This window comes from Vidua chalybeata, chromosome 15, assembly GCF_026979565.1.
Source record: "Vidua chalybeata isolate OUT-0048 chromosome 15, bVidCha1 merged haplotype, whole genome shotgun sequence".
Classification (NCBI taxonomy): Eukaryota; Metazoa; Chordata; class Aves; order Passeriformes; family Viduidae; genus Vidua; species Vidua chalybeata.
Window position 1 is genome coordinate 1,359,917 of NC_071544.1, and position 16,607 is coordinate 1,376,523.

General features: G+C 50.0%; 1 protein-coding gene across 2 annotated transcripts in view; it reads right to left on the reverse strand.

The window, feature by feature from the left end:
- Positions 1-16,607, reverse strand: part of SIL1 (SIL1 nucleotide exchange factor) — a 106,876-nt gene that overhangs the window by 18,981 nt on the left and 71,288 nt on the right. For both annotated transcript variants that reach the window (XM_053956426.1, XM_053956425.1), the window contains exon 7: positions 13,399-13,520. In XM_053956426.1, coding sequence (XP_053812401.1) covers positions 13,399-13,520 — 122 coding nt within the window. The remainder of the gene's footprint in view (positions 1-13,398; positions 13,521-16,607) is intronic.

A 16,607-nucleotide genomic window follows, 5' to 3' on the forward strand; every position in this document is an offset into this window, starting at 1 on the left:
TTGCTCCCCAGCCAGGGTTATGACCAGAGCATTTGGAGAGCAGTAGGACAAGAGTGGTCCTAACAGCACTTAGAAGACCCCTGGAGGGGGGAGGGCATGAGCCAGGGGTGAAGGACCCTTGGCACAAACTCTCCAGCCTCAGTCCAGGCTCTGCTGGCTCCTCCATGCACCACGGGCCAACTCTTCAAGGCAAATGCCCAAACTCCTCCATGTGCAACACCACGTGGCCTCTGCCACCTCTCCTGTAGAGCATCAAACACAGTCTTAGCGTGGGTTTAAAAAGAAGCTGCTCTGAAATTAGACATGCAAGTGTTTATTATTGATACCAGTCTCTGGCACCACCAGCAGAGAGACACAGCCTTTCCCAGGGCATCCAAACCCTGAGAAATCCTCTATGGCTTTGGGATCACAGGTGGTGTCCCTCCCTGAGGATCCCTCCTTGGCCTTTTCTTCCTGATTGAGTGTTATCATGATCCCACTCAGCTTTCAGGTTATGAGCTCCCCTTCCACCTGGAGGGGAAGATGCCCAAGGTTAACAAAATGTGACTTGTAACTGGGTCCACTGGGGCAGCCTGCATGCCCAGGACAGCTGGGACCCCACCAGGACAACAGCCAGCACACAGAGCTGTCCATACATCACCTCCTGGTGCTCGGCAGGGCCGTTTGTCAGGGCAGTTGGGCCCGGAGTCCTTTGGAGAGCACATCTCTGTCCCTCACCATGCCAGCCCTCAGCAACTGTTGCCATGGTTATTTCATTGGAGTGCTTTTCATCAAGGAAATGCTGCCACTGCTGAATTGTCTCTTGCAAGAGTTATATAGGAATAACTAGCTGATAAGTAGGAATAACGGGTTCAGACTGCCCACAGAAGCCAGCGATCCCAATTATTTTTGTTTTGATCCTGCCTTTCTTTTGGTCTCTGCCAGGCTCAGGTTTAAAGCAGGGTTAGAGATAAGCAGTAGAGAAGGAACGCTTCCTGATGGGAAACGCACTTGGCTCTGCCAGGAGATTAAAGGTCTGTCCTCACACAAAGCCTCTGCTTTTCAATCAATCCTAAATAGGCTCTAACAAGGCACAGCAATCAACCAGGCAACATATATCCATCCTCACCTGTCGGCTTGGGGCAAGGAACGAGATATATTTCCCGGTTCCATCATGCTAATTGTTAATCAAGATATTATCGGCACAGCCCCAGAGCCGTTCATCAGCCGGGCAGTGACGGATGTCCCGGGCTGCGCTCTTGCCCCGCAGCGGGAGCAGCTCTGCCGGCGGGGGCCGGCCCACGGCTCTGCCGGGGCTCGCGGAGAGCCGGCCGCCTTTCAGACCCACTTTCAGCATCACAGAATGCAGGAATAAAGCCTGCTCTGGAGAGCCAGGGCCGTTTTGTTTAGTCCTCATTGAAAGCTCTGGGTAATGATGGATCTGCTCTTCCCCCGCCGACGGGGTCCCACAGCGCAGGCCGTTCGGCTTTGAGCAGCAGAAACGCCTTTTTCTGCTCTCTGCTGTCCCTGGCACAGGGTTTGGGTAGGGAGGTGCTGCCTCAGACCTGGAGAACAGTGCAGCTGAAGGAGAGGCACATGGAGCCCACTGCAGGCTGCAGAGCCACCAGTGTCATCCAAATCCCAGCCTGTGACAGTGGAGGGGCTGCCCAAGGAATGGGACCCTCCCCACGGAGGGATGGAAAAGAGCAGGGAAAGATCTCAGCTTTGTTCACAGGAATGAGCCCAAGGGCAAAAAAAAATCTATTAGATTTTTCTTTCGTCCTTTTTGGGGGGCATCAGGCCCAGCATCACCAGACAGGCAAGGGAGGGGATTGTCCTGCTCTGTTCTGCACTGGAGTGGTCTCACCTTGAGTTCTGAGACAGTTTTGGGTGCCACAGCATGAGAGACCCAAAGCTGTTCCAGAGTGTCTAAAGGAGGGGCCGGGCTGGGGAAGGCTCTGCAGGGGCCACCCGAGGAGGGCTGAGGGCACTGGGCTGGTTCAGCTGCAGCAGAGGAGCCGAGGGCAGAGCTCAGGGAAGGAGGGAACGGCTGCAGGGGGAGCTTTGGGATGGACATCAGGGAAAGGTTCTTCCCCAGAGGGTGCTGGGACTGCCCAGGCTCCCCAGGGAATGGGCACGGCCCGAGGCTGCCAGAGCTCCAGGAGCCTTTGGACACCAGGGGTGCACAGGGGGATTGTTGGGGGGTCTGGGCAGGGACAGGACCTAGACTGGATGATCCCAGTGAATTCCTTAAACTCAGGATGTTCTGATTCCAGACTTAAGCCAAGCACACCTCGCACCTGGAGCTGGGCAAACACTCTGTGCTGAGCCATGGAGACACTTGACAGAGCCATGGGGTTTGACAGGGTGTCTGCCTGGTAGACATACCTGAGCTGCTACCACTGGACTCAGACAGCCAAGCTGAGCCCCCAGGCTGGTGCCGGCCCCGCTCCCTGGGGCTGAGCTCCCCTCCTTGCACTGGCAAGGCAGATGTGGCTGCAGAGAGCTGCAGCCCCTGGCAGTGCCCGGACACTCTGCAACCACCCACGAGGGATGGGCTCTTCCTGGAGAGCATTCTGCAATTCTGGAATAGCCACGGGGTAAAGACAAAGAAGTGAATGTGGATGATGTGACCCCAGAGAGATCAGGATTCAGCCATTCTCAAGGTACCAGAAGAGACAGAAGATGAGTTTTCCAATTCCAGCTGAAATAGCTGGATTTAAAGAAATTAAATTTGTCAGTTCATTAGTGTGTAACATAAGAATGAAAAAGGCATTTCTAATTCCTGATCCGCTAATCCACAATCCGCTGATCTGCAATCCCCAGAGTCCCCAGGGAAAGAAAAGAAAATCCACAGTATATAGTATCTCTCCGCGACTTCTGGCCAGCTCCTGCAGAAAGAGCTCAGCTACAGAGCCTTCCTCCCTGTACAAAATCCACCTCAGCAAACTTGCTGCCATCCTAGGGGGGCTCAGGGATAACAAAAATCAAACTGCACTTGTCAGAGTGAGCGAACACTGGATGTTTGGTGAGGTGCTGGGTATGATGGCCCAGGAGTTAGCTCAGCTCCGCACAGATCTGCAGGATCAGCTCATTTCCAGCAGCGCTCCCACTCATCAGGACAATTAGCAAGGTCCCAATCACCTTCTTAAGTGGGAGGGCTGCTACTGCACCACAGGAAGGGGTGCTGGTGCCTGTGAAAAGACTGTCCTGGCTGCATCTAGGAGATGTCCCCTGTACCTTCTTCCCAGCTGAGGGACCCATGAATGCCGTTTGTTATCCAGTTTGCCCCAGCAAGAGCAGTTCAGTGCCCACACACCTGCTGAGCGCACATAGCCATGGGCCCCCGGCCACATCCACACTTTAAATCATCATCTCCACAGCCAATTTCAACTTCCCACACAAAATCCTTCTTTAAATTATTCTCAACACTCAGCCCCATTCAGCTGCCTCATGGGGAGGCACCCACAGGCCTCTCTTTGGCACATGGGCCATGGCAGCACAGCCTGTACACAGAGGCCAGACCAGCAGTGAGCACCAGGTGGGAAACTGGGAATCCCCCTGGGGCTACCACTGCCCTTGACCATCCCCTTCATGCTCTCTCCAAACAGAAGTGTTGACATAGCTCCAGAACAGATCCCAGTTTGCCTTTGCAAAGCAACTTTGCCTTCACTTGCTGCATCTCCCCAGCTCCAGAGCTGCTCAGGACTTGCTGACCATGAAAGCACCACCATGAGCAGTAAAGCCAGTTTGCACAGGGAGGACTGGCTCCCAAAACATGATGGAGAACTCTCCTTTCTGCAACACCTTTTTCTTCTCCTATCCAGCAGAAAATGCTGTAAATGTCAGTGGCTACAGACCCCAGAAATATCCACTAATGCTGAAGCCACCACATATAACACTACCTGGTGTTTCTTCATTATTCCCTTCCCTCTCACAGGCAAGGATGGGAAACCTGAGGAAACTGTGCAAGTCACACATGGAGCAGGAACCCAGAGCAGAGCTCAAGACCCCATGCCACTCCCATACCTCCACATTCCCGAGTTTTTTTGGAGTGTGCCTCAAAACATTCCCCTGCTGCCTGCTCAGCTCTCTGTGCAGGGACACAGGAGCCATCGTGCCCAGCTGCGGAGGCTCGAGGCAGAAATAGCAGCTCATTACCCACATACATCATCCACACAAGGACCCCGACACACCACCATCCCTCCCTCCCCCCGGCCCACACCTGGGCCACCCCTGCCCTCCTCCAGCCACCAGTCCCACTGGGAGGGACAGCTCGGGGCTGGCTCTGCCAGGTGACATCTGTATGTCTCCCCCTGAGCTCTTCATGCCAACTGCATTGATCCCCAGGTGCTGCCAGGGTAGGACCAAGCCCTGACTCCACTGCACTCTTGAAGGTTTCAATTAATCATAAAGCCAATTCCATTTTGGGCTCCATCTGTCTTTATTCCTTCAGGGACTAATAATGCCACACCATGTGTTTTCACACACTAGCTGAACTGAAATTAAGACAGATTTCAATATGAAGTACCTGAGAAAAAAATGCATTTTTTAAAAAGAAATCTCAGAGTCGTTACTGTTCTCAGCTTGGAAAAACACCTTGTTAAGTAAAAGCAGCAGGGTATTAATTTGGAAATCAACTCAGGTGAGTTCCTGCTCATTGCAAGACATGCAATCATATTTAGGGGCTTTTATGACAAAGTATGTACGGAAATATGACACAACCTGCTTCCAGAAGGAGAGGAGGAACATGCAGAGGAGCTCACACAGGCTCCCATGTGCAGCCTCTGAGCAGAGGGAGGCTGGCAGCAGCCACCCTGCTGCACCAGGCATGGACCAGCACCCAGAAACCCTCTCCAACCCTCCCTGTTGCAGTGACAGAAATAGATAAAACCCAAGAACTCTTGTGGTTCATCGTGTATGGCAGGTTTGAGCTGCTCAAGGCTTTGGGAAGCCTCATTTACATGTCAGCACACTGTTAGCACCTGGGTTTTGTGTTCCTTCCTCTGCAATCCCCCCACGGGGCCTTTCCAGCCAACCAGGCCTGCATGTCCACTTCAATAAGGCAATTCTCATGTTGATCTGGTGTGTTATACAAAACAACAGCCCTAATTATTGATCTCAGCAGATGCAGCCAAGGATTAATGACCTGTCCCTTGGAACTGCCACTGCAGGGCTGTGCCCATCATCCCCTGGCTGCCAGTCTGGCAGCACTGGCACATCCCCTCCCTCCTCACCCACATGGAGGTGTTGTCCCACATGGTGACAGCTGAGACTGCGATGCCCAAAGCCAGCTTCAGGATGATTAAAAGAAAGGAACAGTTATGGTGAGCACCGGGAGGGAATAACTGAGACAGTCATGACTGTGGAGAGCAGCAGTGACAGGATGTTTAGCATGACCCACATTTCGCCTGGGCTCCAGCTAACACCACCTCACTGCAGGAAGAGCCCTTCCTCTCTTACATCCCATGAGTTCAAGGCATTCAGAAAAAAAGGAGAGACAGGCTGGAAAGAATGTTTGCAAGAAATTATACGATGTGCTCTGCATTGAATTCATAAGAGACATGTGAGACGTGAGAAGTGCAGAGCGCTGAGGGGCACAAGGATTCTGATGGAAGCCAAGATCCTTTGATGGCAGCCTTCTGGAACTGGCTGCAGTACCTTGGAAACTCATTAAATGCAGCAGAAAGGACAAGTGACGTACATCTATTGATGCTCTGAGCAGCAAATTAATTTTCAAATCTATTCAGGGCTCCCGCAGTGGCACCGAGGGGCCGAGCCTCGGTGGGAAGCGGCTGCGAGAGCGTTCCTCCAGCTCTGGTGGGGACCCCAGCTGTCCTCAGGGAGGGGATGCCACCGGCCCAGCTCCCCGGGGACATCAGGTGGCCACAGGCAGCTGCCCTGAGCATCAGGGCTCAGAGGGCTGCACGGCTGCTCAGGCAGCCAAGCAGGGAATCATCCCCTCCCAAAACATGCCAGGCTGCTCCGAGGGCCTCTGCTGGACATCTCCTTTCAAGCAGAAAGAAGATAATCTAAAATAAAGGGACATCAAAACCCAGCTCAGAAGAAGACACAGAATGTCAGCACCTGAGGGAAGAGCAAGTAGTTAACAGTGATGAGGAATTTCTTCAGAAAGAGATAATTTCCAGTAAGCTGTTGTTTTCTCTCATCATTGTGCAAACACCTGGAGAGCCTCGAAGCAGCTGAGGTTGGCAGCAATCTGGTGGAAGGCCTGAGGAGCTGTCTGCATGGATGAATAATCACCTGTTTCAATGAATCTTTAAGCACATGAATAGACAGATGAGAGAAAGCTTATCAAAGCACTCTATTAAGTGAACAGGTAGGCTGGAAGATGCCAACCTGGAAACAAGGTTGATCCCTCTTCAGTCAGGACAGCCCAGGGCTGTTCCTGGATGCCATGGGAGCCTGCAGTTGCTGGTTTATGTTATTTTGCCTCCTGTGAAAGCTCTGCTGCCCTGTCCTCAGCACAAAGAGAGGAGTGGGGGAGAAAATACGGCTAAATCTAGAAGAGAGGCCACAAGAGGCATGGGCAGCCCTCTGACATCCCTCTGACAGCCCAGTTCTGCCAGCTGGCAATGAAATCCAACAAAAGCCACCATCAGGAAGGGGTAGGAGGGTGCAGACAGCAGGACCCACAGAAGCAGAGATGGGATCTGCACCCTCCCTTAGGGGCTCAGACAATGGCTGCAGTCATAAGGGTCAGTGCTGTTCACCCCAAACCCTGCTGGGAGCAGGTCCTCACTGAGGCTGGATCCTGCATTTCCCACTCCTGTTGTTCATCCCCCAGTCTCCTATTCTTCCCTTCTTTCTTCTACTCAAGGCACTTTGTCAAGCTCCCTTCTGAAACACACCACAATGGGCTGCCACAGCCTCCTGCACACCCTGAGCAAAGAGCAGAGGCAGATGCCTCCTCTTGGGGAGAGTTTTACACCTATTGCTTGGAGGGAATGCAGAGAACATGCCAAGACCTGGGAAAGTTACAGCAGGTCAGGAAAGTAATGTAGGTGGTTAGGGAGGAAAATCTCTGAAGCCTGTGAAGGCATTAGCAGAGTGTACAGGCTGTAGTAAAAAGGATAAACAGAAAACATAGGATCACAGAATCATTTAGGCTGGAAAAGACATCCAAGATCATCAAGGTCAACCATTAATCTCACACCACTGTGTTCACTGCTAAACCGTGTCCCTAAGTGCCAAATCTGCACAGCTTTTCAACCCCTCCAGGGCTGCTCCAGGACTTCACAACCCTTTCAGTGAAAAATATTTCCCTAAACCTCCCCTGGCAGAACCTGAGGCTGTTTTCTCATGTCCTATTGCTTGTTACTTGAGGGAAGAGACCGACCCCTGCCTGGCTCCACCCTCCTGCCAGGGAATTGTAGAGAGCAAGGATGAATAAATAGTGGCTGAAGAGACAGAGGAATACATGTTGTGTCCAGCTACAGAACCACGTCTGCACTGGGAAACAGCAAGTTTGGGCTGTTTTTTTTGGCAGAAAGTGATTAGGTAACCAGCCTGAACATGTATTTTAAATGGAAACCACCACAATAACTCAAAGGCTTCAGCAGAGAGCATTTACTAAACACGATGAGACAGAAACAACATGTTTTATATAATGCATGAGCTGGCTGTGATGAGTCCTTCCCTCCCTGCTGAAGCTCTGCTGGAGCAGCTTCCTGGTGCTCCCTATGCCTGTCACAGCCCTGGGCAGCAGTGGCTGTTCTGTGGGGCTGTGTTTGTGGGGCAGGACACCTCCCACAGCTCTTAGAACACCAGCAGCTGTGGACTGAGGAGGCCCTGCAGGCTCTGGGAGCACCCACTGCTCTGTGAAGGACTCAGGAGGACAAGGCCACCTGCCTGAGCCCCAGGTAAGTGGGAGAAGCCCATGGAGCCCAGTGCTGGGGGAGCGTGTGGGAGCTCACTGCCCACGTGGGGTGTGAGGCCAAACACTCCCATTTCATCCTCACTGCTTGACCTCTGTGTCCTCTCACAGCACCAGCCCAACTCAGAGAGCTCACTCCAGAATTCCCATGTTTTACAGAAAGGACAACATCCTCAGCCTAAGCCCAGTCCCTTGGGCTGAAGCCAAGATGTCCATCCCACCTTGTCCAGTCTCCAGCAGCTACAGGCAGCTGGGGAAAACACACCTGGCATGAGACAAGGTCCTGACCCCACCCTCTGCCACTTCCAGCCATCAGCATTGTCCCAAAAATTTCTCCCCAAGAACCCAGGAGCAAATCTTGGATTCTAGACTTTTCCCTCCTTGTCTTCCTGAGAGCACAAGGATGGCAGTTTACTCTTTAATTGTTAATTACACTTCCTTGTTAGATTTCAGAGGCTGAAAAATGTTTAGGGATTTATTCTTCTGTGTAATTAACCACAATGATGAAACACCCATTTATACTGCACTGCAGTTTTTGTTAAGGTTATTCATAATGGGGAAAGGCTAAATAGGTTGAGTTCATTATCATTACAGAAAAAAAATTGAGGTGACCCAATCAAATTAATTTGAAATTAAGTGCAGTGAGGCTGATAACTTCACACAAGTTAGGAGTTCGAATAAAAATAGAGGAGACAATCTACAAAGCAAGAAATTATAAGCAGTCAAGGAGTGGAGCTGGAATTACTGCAACTGGGAGATGGCAAACACATGGTGTGGGCAAACAGGGCCACTGAAAAAATCAGGAAAAGTGGATAAAGAGATGGGCAAATACTGCAGGATGTAAAAGGAGAAGCTGGAGGAGGAAGGGATGAAGATGGATTGGAAATAAATGGGTAGGGACAGTGCTTGTTAAGCTAACCAGATTTATTTCTCTGCACAGAAATTCTTATGTCCTTACAAGACAGCATCGAAGCAAGGTCTTTAATTTTACTTTTCCCGGGTTTATTGCTTGGGCCTCTGTGTTATTTAACACCAGTGAGCACCAACCAGTTTCAGTGCACAGCTGGACCTAACTCAAAGCCCTTAAATCTGGTGGAATTTAAGGCGTCCTGGAGGAGCTGCTGCTGCTGCTTCTCCAACACAGCAGGAAAGTCTTGTGCTCTGGGAGGATGGACACCACCAGGGGACTGATGGACAGAGCAAGGAGACAGCATTCCCACATCCCTCTTCCCTCAGAAAAAACAATGGGAAAGCAGAACCAAAACCAGGTGGACCCCAGGATGCTGAGCTCTGTTGGACACTCCAGCACAGCAGGAGGAATCAGAGCCCATCACTCAGGGAGCTTCTCTGAGGCTTCTCTGGAGAAGCAAACACATGTTTTGTGCCTCTCTTGGCTTTACCAGAGTGCGCCAAGCTCTGAATGAGCCTTGGAGCTGGGTAATACAAATAATGCTGGATGGGATATTCAGGATGCACATGGTCATCCTTTAAGGGGTTTAATCTCCGGGAAACAGCTAATACAATCCATGGAAAACTCATGTGTGTTGCTACATGATCATGCTTCAGTTCTCACCAGTGATGAATTTACTCCCAAGTCTTTACCAAGCCCTGTGACATTATTTCAGCACTCAGGGCCAAATGGGAACAGTGAGAGCCCAGCACTACTGGGCTTGTGGGCAGAGGCTGTGCTGGGACTGTCCCGGGCCCTTCTAGGACACATGGCAGATGTCAGATCATCCTTGTCCCTGGCCATCCCACGGGGTGGGTTTTAAAGGCCAGGCCAAAATGCCACAAATCTCTCACTGCAGCTGCACAAGTGGCTGCCCTCCCAGTTCCCCACTTTGGCCAGGCCAAAATCTCACCTTCTGAGCCTTCTGCCTTGTCCCCATGAAATACAAACTGCTTCCCTTTGCCTTGAAGGTCCCACAGCTTAACTTCTCTCCATCCTCACCTCCAACTCATCCCTAAGCGCATGGGGAGTGTTTGGGATAAAGCTTCAAGAAGGTATTCAACATAAATTATTATTCCCCTTCTAAACGGATTACAAAAATCCTTATATTACAAAATACTAAAATGTTCAAATTATTGGTGTGGAAAAATGTTTCCTGTTGGTAAAGTTTTCAAAAATGGAGGTTTTAATCACAAGCATAATCCTTTCTGGCTAGCATTTCCAGTCTTGTGAAACATGGAGATACAGATTGCACAGAGGCCTGGCTGTGCCATGAACAAAGGGAGATGCTGCCTGTAAATAGCTCAGAGGACATCAGAAGACACTTCTCTCATCAGCAATCTTTTTTAGCTTAATATAGCTCCTCTTTGCATAAAACATTGACATTTTTGTAGTGTTTGGACCCAATGGTGCGAATGCTGATTGTCATGCGAAGATACTGGAGTGTACCTTCAAAATATGCAGGAACATTTTACAGACAGTAGTTTCACTTGCCTCCAAAATGCTGGATCTTAATATTTCATACTTATATATATTTAAATGTTAGTACCACAGGATAATTTCTAACATGCTTTTATGCTAATGCAATCACTGGAAATCCAGATAATGCTGTGTATTGGCATATACTGTTAGTGAATTATGGATACCTAAATGTACAACCCCACATGCCTAGCAATTATTTTTGTTAGTGCATTTAACTTTTATTTGCAATCAGAGCACTTGAGGATTGTTCAAATGAAGTTTACTTTTGCAAACTGCTGAATGGAAAAACATTTTGTTAAAGGCTTAAAAACAGTAAAGAGAGTGATGAGGTTTTAGACTTGCAATAAGGGCACTGCTCACAGAACTCCACCAGATGGAACAATGTTTGATTTGGTCACAGACTCAGCAATTAAAACCCAAATGCCTGAAGTGAAGGACATATAAGAGAAACATGAGATGAAACCTTGATTTCCTCCCTGTCAGGTGAAGAAATCTGCCTCTCCTGTGGCAGAGGCTCCCAGAGGCAGATGGATGCCAGGAGGTCAGACCCTGGCAGCTGGATCTGGGACCCTGTGCCCCGAGGTCCCAGTCATGCTGTGCTATGGCTGCTTTTCAAATCTGCTTTAAGCCAAATAAATAGGAGCAATATCAGGAAGGAGAAATCCTGAGCTGGCCCTGTTGTGCCTTCTCCTCCTCCTGCCTTTGCTGATCCAAGTCTTGGCCAGCCTCCTGGCCTGTTGGCTGAAGATGCTGACCCCCTGGAAAACCCTTTTATTCCAATGGGCTTCCAGCACAGCCAGAGCTCTGAGCCAGGTCCTGGCAGGACCACGTGCAGGCAGGACCTGGGTGCTGCAGCTGCTTGTTCCATCCCTTACCTGCTTCACTACCTGAGCAGAGTTAAGGACAATGCAAACCTGGAGAAGATCTGGGTATTTCTGAGAGCTGAGAAGTTCTGGATTTGACCCAGGCACGTCTGGAATCGCTCTGTGTCCAGTGGTTTCCTCCTGTGTTAAACACTTGTCTACAGACAATGCCAAACTCCCTCTTCCAGACTGAGCTGTGCCAGGAGTTACTGACCTCCCTTGCCAGGCTCTGGAGCTGCTATCATCATGCCCTGATTTCCCTCTGGGAATGTTTGCCTGGCTTGAAACCACTGGCCTGAGCCAGCCTGGCTGAAGAGACCTGGGAGGTGGCCACATACCCATTTGGTGAGCAGCAGACCATTGTTGCTTCCCAGGCTCAGCATCCAGCACAGGATCTGACACCAGCCCCAGGCACACAAGCACAGATCAGATCATGTCCCCGCAGCCCAGCGAGCTGTGACACCTCTGGGAATTTACTGGAGAGCCCTACCACCTCTCTAAGGCTCCCAGGAACAACCATGAGGGAAGGAAATAAAAAACAAGCCCTCAGAAAAACACAAAATGCTGTGTGAAGTACCTGAAATGCCCCCAACAGTTTAACTAGAGCATGGAGTAAGCTGAGAAAATGTATGAACAAACGAATTAAGCAGTGAGCACACAGCAGACAAGTTGGCATGTAGGTGTCTACTGAGAAAGCTTAAGCACAGCAAGGGGAGAAAAAGCAAACTCAAACCAAGGCATAATATCCCTCACATTTTGGAGCAGAGCTCTCAGACAATGTATCATCCAAACCACTCCAAATTACCATCTGCCAGAATGTCCTTCAAAGAAAAAAGGTCCACAAGTTTGCAAAGCAGTAGTTTAATGTTGTCATATCAGATGAGAGGTTCTCTCCAGAGATTTTTGCACTTGAGTGAGAAATACTACACAAAAGTGTGACTCTCGTGGCCACTGCTACACTGTCAGGTACCATAAGTCAATGAATCTTTTGGCGTCTTGACCAAGTCATGGCAGGTACATCTGGAAGGAAGCTCTTTAATAGCCCCTGTCATTTCACAAGTTACCTACAAATGTCTCCAGACCCTCTGCATGATCTTCTCTGTATGTAGAAAGAGTCTACATAAAGAACCTGAGCAAACCACTCCGGTATTGTTTCAAAGACTGAGATACACCAAAATATGAAGAGCAGGTTTTGTTTCTGATATATCTTCCTGTCACCACTAAGTCAGGCTCTGTTTCAGACTAGAAGCTGGATCCTTTCCTGGTATAAATCTGGGTACCTGCTCCTGTCCACAAGACCCCATCACTCCACACATGCTGAGGGCCAACTGCATTGCATACAAGATTGCCAAATAAATGCAGGTCTGTGGACCATGTGTTAGACTAAGCCATAAATAATTTATGATGCTAGAGAAGGTGACTGTATTTTTAGGTGTAGAAATATGCAGATAAAACAGTCCTGACCTTCAATTTTCACTCTGCACTTCTGATCCTGAAGTTTGAGTCCATCCAATGCATTTCTAAAGCCTCTGCACCTCTTAATGTGCAACACACCCCCTGCAAAGCCCCAAAACCCATAAATCAAAAAGGGGACACCAAGAAAACCCATAGAGCCCATGGGATACCTCCTGCAGCACTACACATGATAGCCCAGCATGAGGCAGAGCAGGCTCCTTCCCCTGAACCTCAAACATCCTGTAGGTCAGTCTCCTCTGGATTCTGGCTGCTGACCCTTATTCCTGACCCCATGTCTAATCAACAGCCCTTTGATGTCAGGGGCACGTGTCCATGGGGTCCAAACCCCTCTCTGAAGACCACAGGAGCTGCTCAGATCAGTACCTTGCCATCCTGGAGCAGCCCAGGAGCAAGGATGAGGAAGGACAAAAGTGCTCACTGGAGTGCTTGCAACTGTACCCTTCATCACATCTTCCCCCAGTGAGGGCTGTCAGCAGGAGAGAAAGAGAATTATTCCCCCTTGGACTTTGTACAAACAGGGAGCCCAGGGAAATCAAGAAACAATCATAGATTTGACATCACATTACTTCTGGCTATGTCCAATGAGCAAGATAAGGACACACTGAGGAAAAGGGGAAATGGGTTTTGCAAGGGCTAGGAAGGGGACAAGACAATTTTGTGGTGTGTCACAACACAGCTTTCAGTCTCTGCTATCAGAAATAAGCCAAGGCAGCTGGAGAGGGGCACAGAGCCCAGCTGAGGGCAGGTCTCACCTGGACAGGGCAGCTCCCAGGACAAAGGCAGCATGTTCCTTCAGCGAGGCCTCGCTGCTGTTCAGCCCATCGATCACCAGCCGGAGCCCACCCATGGACAGGAAATCCTTGGCATTGTCCACCTGGGAGAGAGCAGCTTCCATCAGCACAAACCCCCAGCCCCTGGAGAACCTCCCTTCACACCCACAGCATCCCTTCCCTGCTGCTCTGATTGCAGGGAGTTTTACAAGGAATTAAAAACTCCCAGGGAACGGCTGTGGCTGAGCTCAGCACAGCCCTGCCCATGAGCAGCGATGCCATGGCTGCACAGGCACAGTGTCCTCGTGGGAGGACATTGTCACACTTAGAAGGCATCGCTGGAAACTCAAATACTTTGATTATAGCTATCAAAACTGCTCTTGACACGTATTTTGGTAATTCAGGGGGTGTCAAAAACTCGATATATCTGCTGATGTCAAAAAACTCCAGCTCTTTGCTCTCCCCTGAGCAGGCCTTTACTGGGGACCCAGGGAATTGCATGTTTTGCAAATGAAGTTAATTAATTGATGCTGTAATTGTAGCACCAGGAGTCAGGGATGTTTAGGAGCCTGTCAGCACCAACAGGGTGCACAGGTGGCATTGGAGTGACAAGCATGGGCAGTTCTGGGAGTTCTCCATGAGTTCCTTCAACAACTTCCCATGGACAAGGAAGGAAAATCCAGTCCCTGCTTGGAGGGGCCAGCCAGGAGCTTCCCCAGGGAGCAGCCCCACATTGACTTTTCTAAGCAAACAATAATGGATTAACTGCCAGTAGGGAAAAGTTTACACATTAGTGGGGATTCATCAGCCTCTGGCTCTAAGTGGTTCAGGGGCTAGCCAGGCTTAGTCCCAGCGGGCATCTGCTCTTGGAGAGATCAGAAAAGGCTCTGAGTGCTCACAGACAAAATTTAGAGAAACAGCACAAACTACTTCAAGTACAAAATTCAATCCAAAGTCAAATCGATGCATTTTGGTATTCAATGATTTTTTTTTTTCAGTTTAAAAGGGGATCTGATGAATGCTCAGAACTGCCTGCACAGAAAAATCAGGTTTAGAAATTCGACATTTCTCCTCCCTGAAAGACAGGGAGACAACAGCAATCGTTGGCAGATGGAAACAGAATATAAAAATGAGTTATCAGCAGGGCAAGCCGACCCCCTGATGGGGTGGGACAGGACCACAAGCCAGGGCATGTGGGACACTCTTCTAGTCAATTACTTCATGCTCAGTGTTATATTTATCTCAACCACGTACCTTCATCAAAATTGGCCCTAAGTCAGCTATTTCAGGTACCCAGGAAAAGGAAGAAGCTTTGTGTCCTACGGATCTGTCGTTACCAACCAAAGCAGGACCTGGGGAGCTCCTGCTCATCTCTGCTCCCCAACGGGACAATACCCACCTGTCCCTCTGCAAAGCTGCTCTCTGCAGGTCTGCTGGGGCTGATTCAGGATTTGCAGCAGCTTTTGTATGCTTTCAGATGCTGTTCTTTTAACTGTTCCTATAAACCAGGCCTGCCAGATCTCTCACTTTTCTGCAGACCCATCTTTATCTACAAAGAAATCTATGCAGCAACCCAATTTCAGCTGCCAGTGGGTCCTTTTATTACTCAGCCTCTATAAAAACTGGTTTAGTGCTGGAATAGGACATTGACTTCTGCATGAGAGGGAACGTATGGACAGGCAAGAATTTGCATCCAGCACCTGGTGAGGTAAAACCAGCCACTGCTGTAACCTCAGCAGCACCAGAGTCCTTTGTGCTGCCCCGGCGTCAGCAAGACACCACAATGGCAGAATTGTGTAAATTGTGCTGTAAAGCTTATTCTGAAGATGTGTTTATCTTTTTTAACCAGAGTCTGTCGTGAGAGCTCCAGTTCTAAAACTAACAAAATCCCCAAACTTAACAACTTGAAGGTATTAACCTCTCTGGGGAACAGCGGATGCTGTGAGGCAGCAGCTCCTACCTCGCTTCAGTCCACTGAAATCAGCACAGAAGAAAAACCAAAGATCAAAAGAGCTCTTGAGTAAAGTACACAGGCAAAACAGGCGAGGGGAGGGATGGGAGAAGAGCAAATATGACAGCAGTTATTCAGGGAGCAGGTTTGAATTGGAGGGGAAAGAAAATAGGGAGGGAAGGTGAGAGAGAAAATGTTAGAAAATAAGAGCGAGGAAAAGGAGCATGTCAACTGCACGTGATGGAGAGGAAATTAGCAGAGAGAGATGGTGTAGCATGTCAGAGGAGAGGAAAGAGGCAGATAAGCAGAGTAAATAATTGAGAGAAAGAGCCTGCAATGCCTGAGAACGGGTCTTGGCTCCACACACTGCTGTGCAAGCACCGTGAATGCTGTTTATGAGTTACGCTCTGCCCTCTTCACATTTGCATTTGGGTTTTATGCGTTACAGATAACCCAGCAAGCCAAACCCTCCTACTCCTTCTCCAAGACAGGCTCCCGAACACGCCAAGCTGAATCGTGGCTGAGGAGAAGCAAACCAGAGCTGGCAACCAAAAGCTGAGCAAAGGCAGATCCCTTGGGCTGACTCTTCAAAGGCAGGAGGGAGCATCTCCCCAGGCTGGGCACCGGCCACAGCTCCCACGGCACACTCCGAGGCACGAGCTGCCCTACACCCGCTGCTCCAGGGTGACCATGACAGAGCAGGGAGCAGCCTTTGCTTGCACACCCTCCAGGGCATGGCATTTTCCACTCCATTGGGCATCCTGTGCCCTGGAGGATGGCTGGGAGCTGAACAGTTATGAAAAGCCATGGCACAGTACCACTCTGATGGAGGCTGGAAAAGGTGGGACCAGCAAAGTGGCCCCACACGTGGCCTGGGCCACCCACACCTGCAAGGATCCCCTGCTCCCACGGCAGGGCTGTGACACGCTGCCGAGGAGTCCTGACAGTTCAGCCCTTCCAGGGTTATGCGGCACAAGCATCCTTTGGCTGCTGTTCAGTAATTACATTAAGCCAGTGCTGCTAAAGTCAGTCCCAAGCAGAGATAATGCTCGGGACGCATTCAACTGACTGGAAGAAGAAAGAGGAGGAAAAGCCATGCTGGCTTAGAGACAAGTCATATTTCTTATCAGCTTCCTGCCTGACGAGAAGGTGCTGCCCAGCCATCTGCCCCGACAGCGCGGGCACAGAGCAGCGCTGTGATCAGCGCACAAAGGAGCCCCTGTGCTCCCGCCAGCCTCCT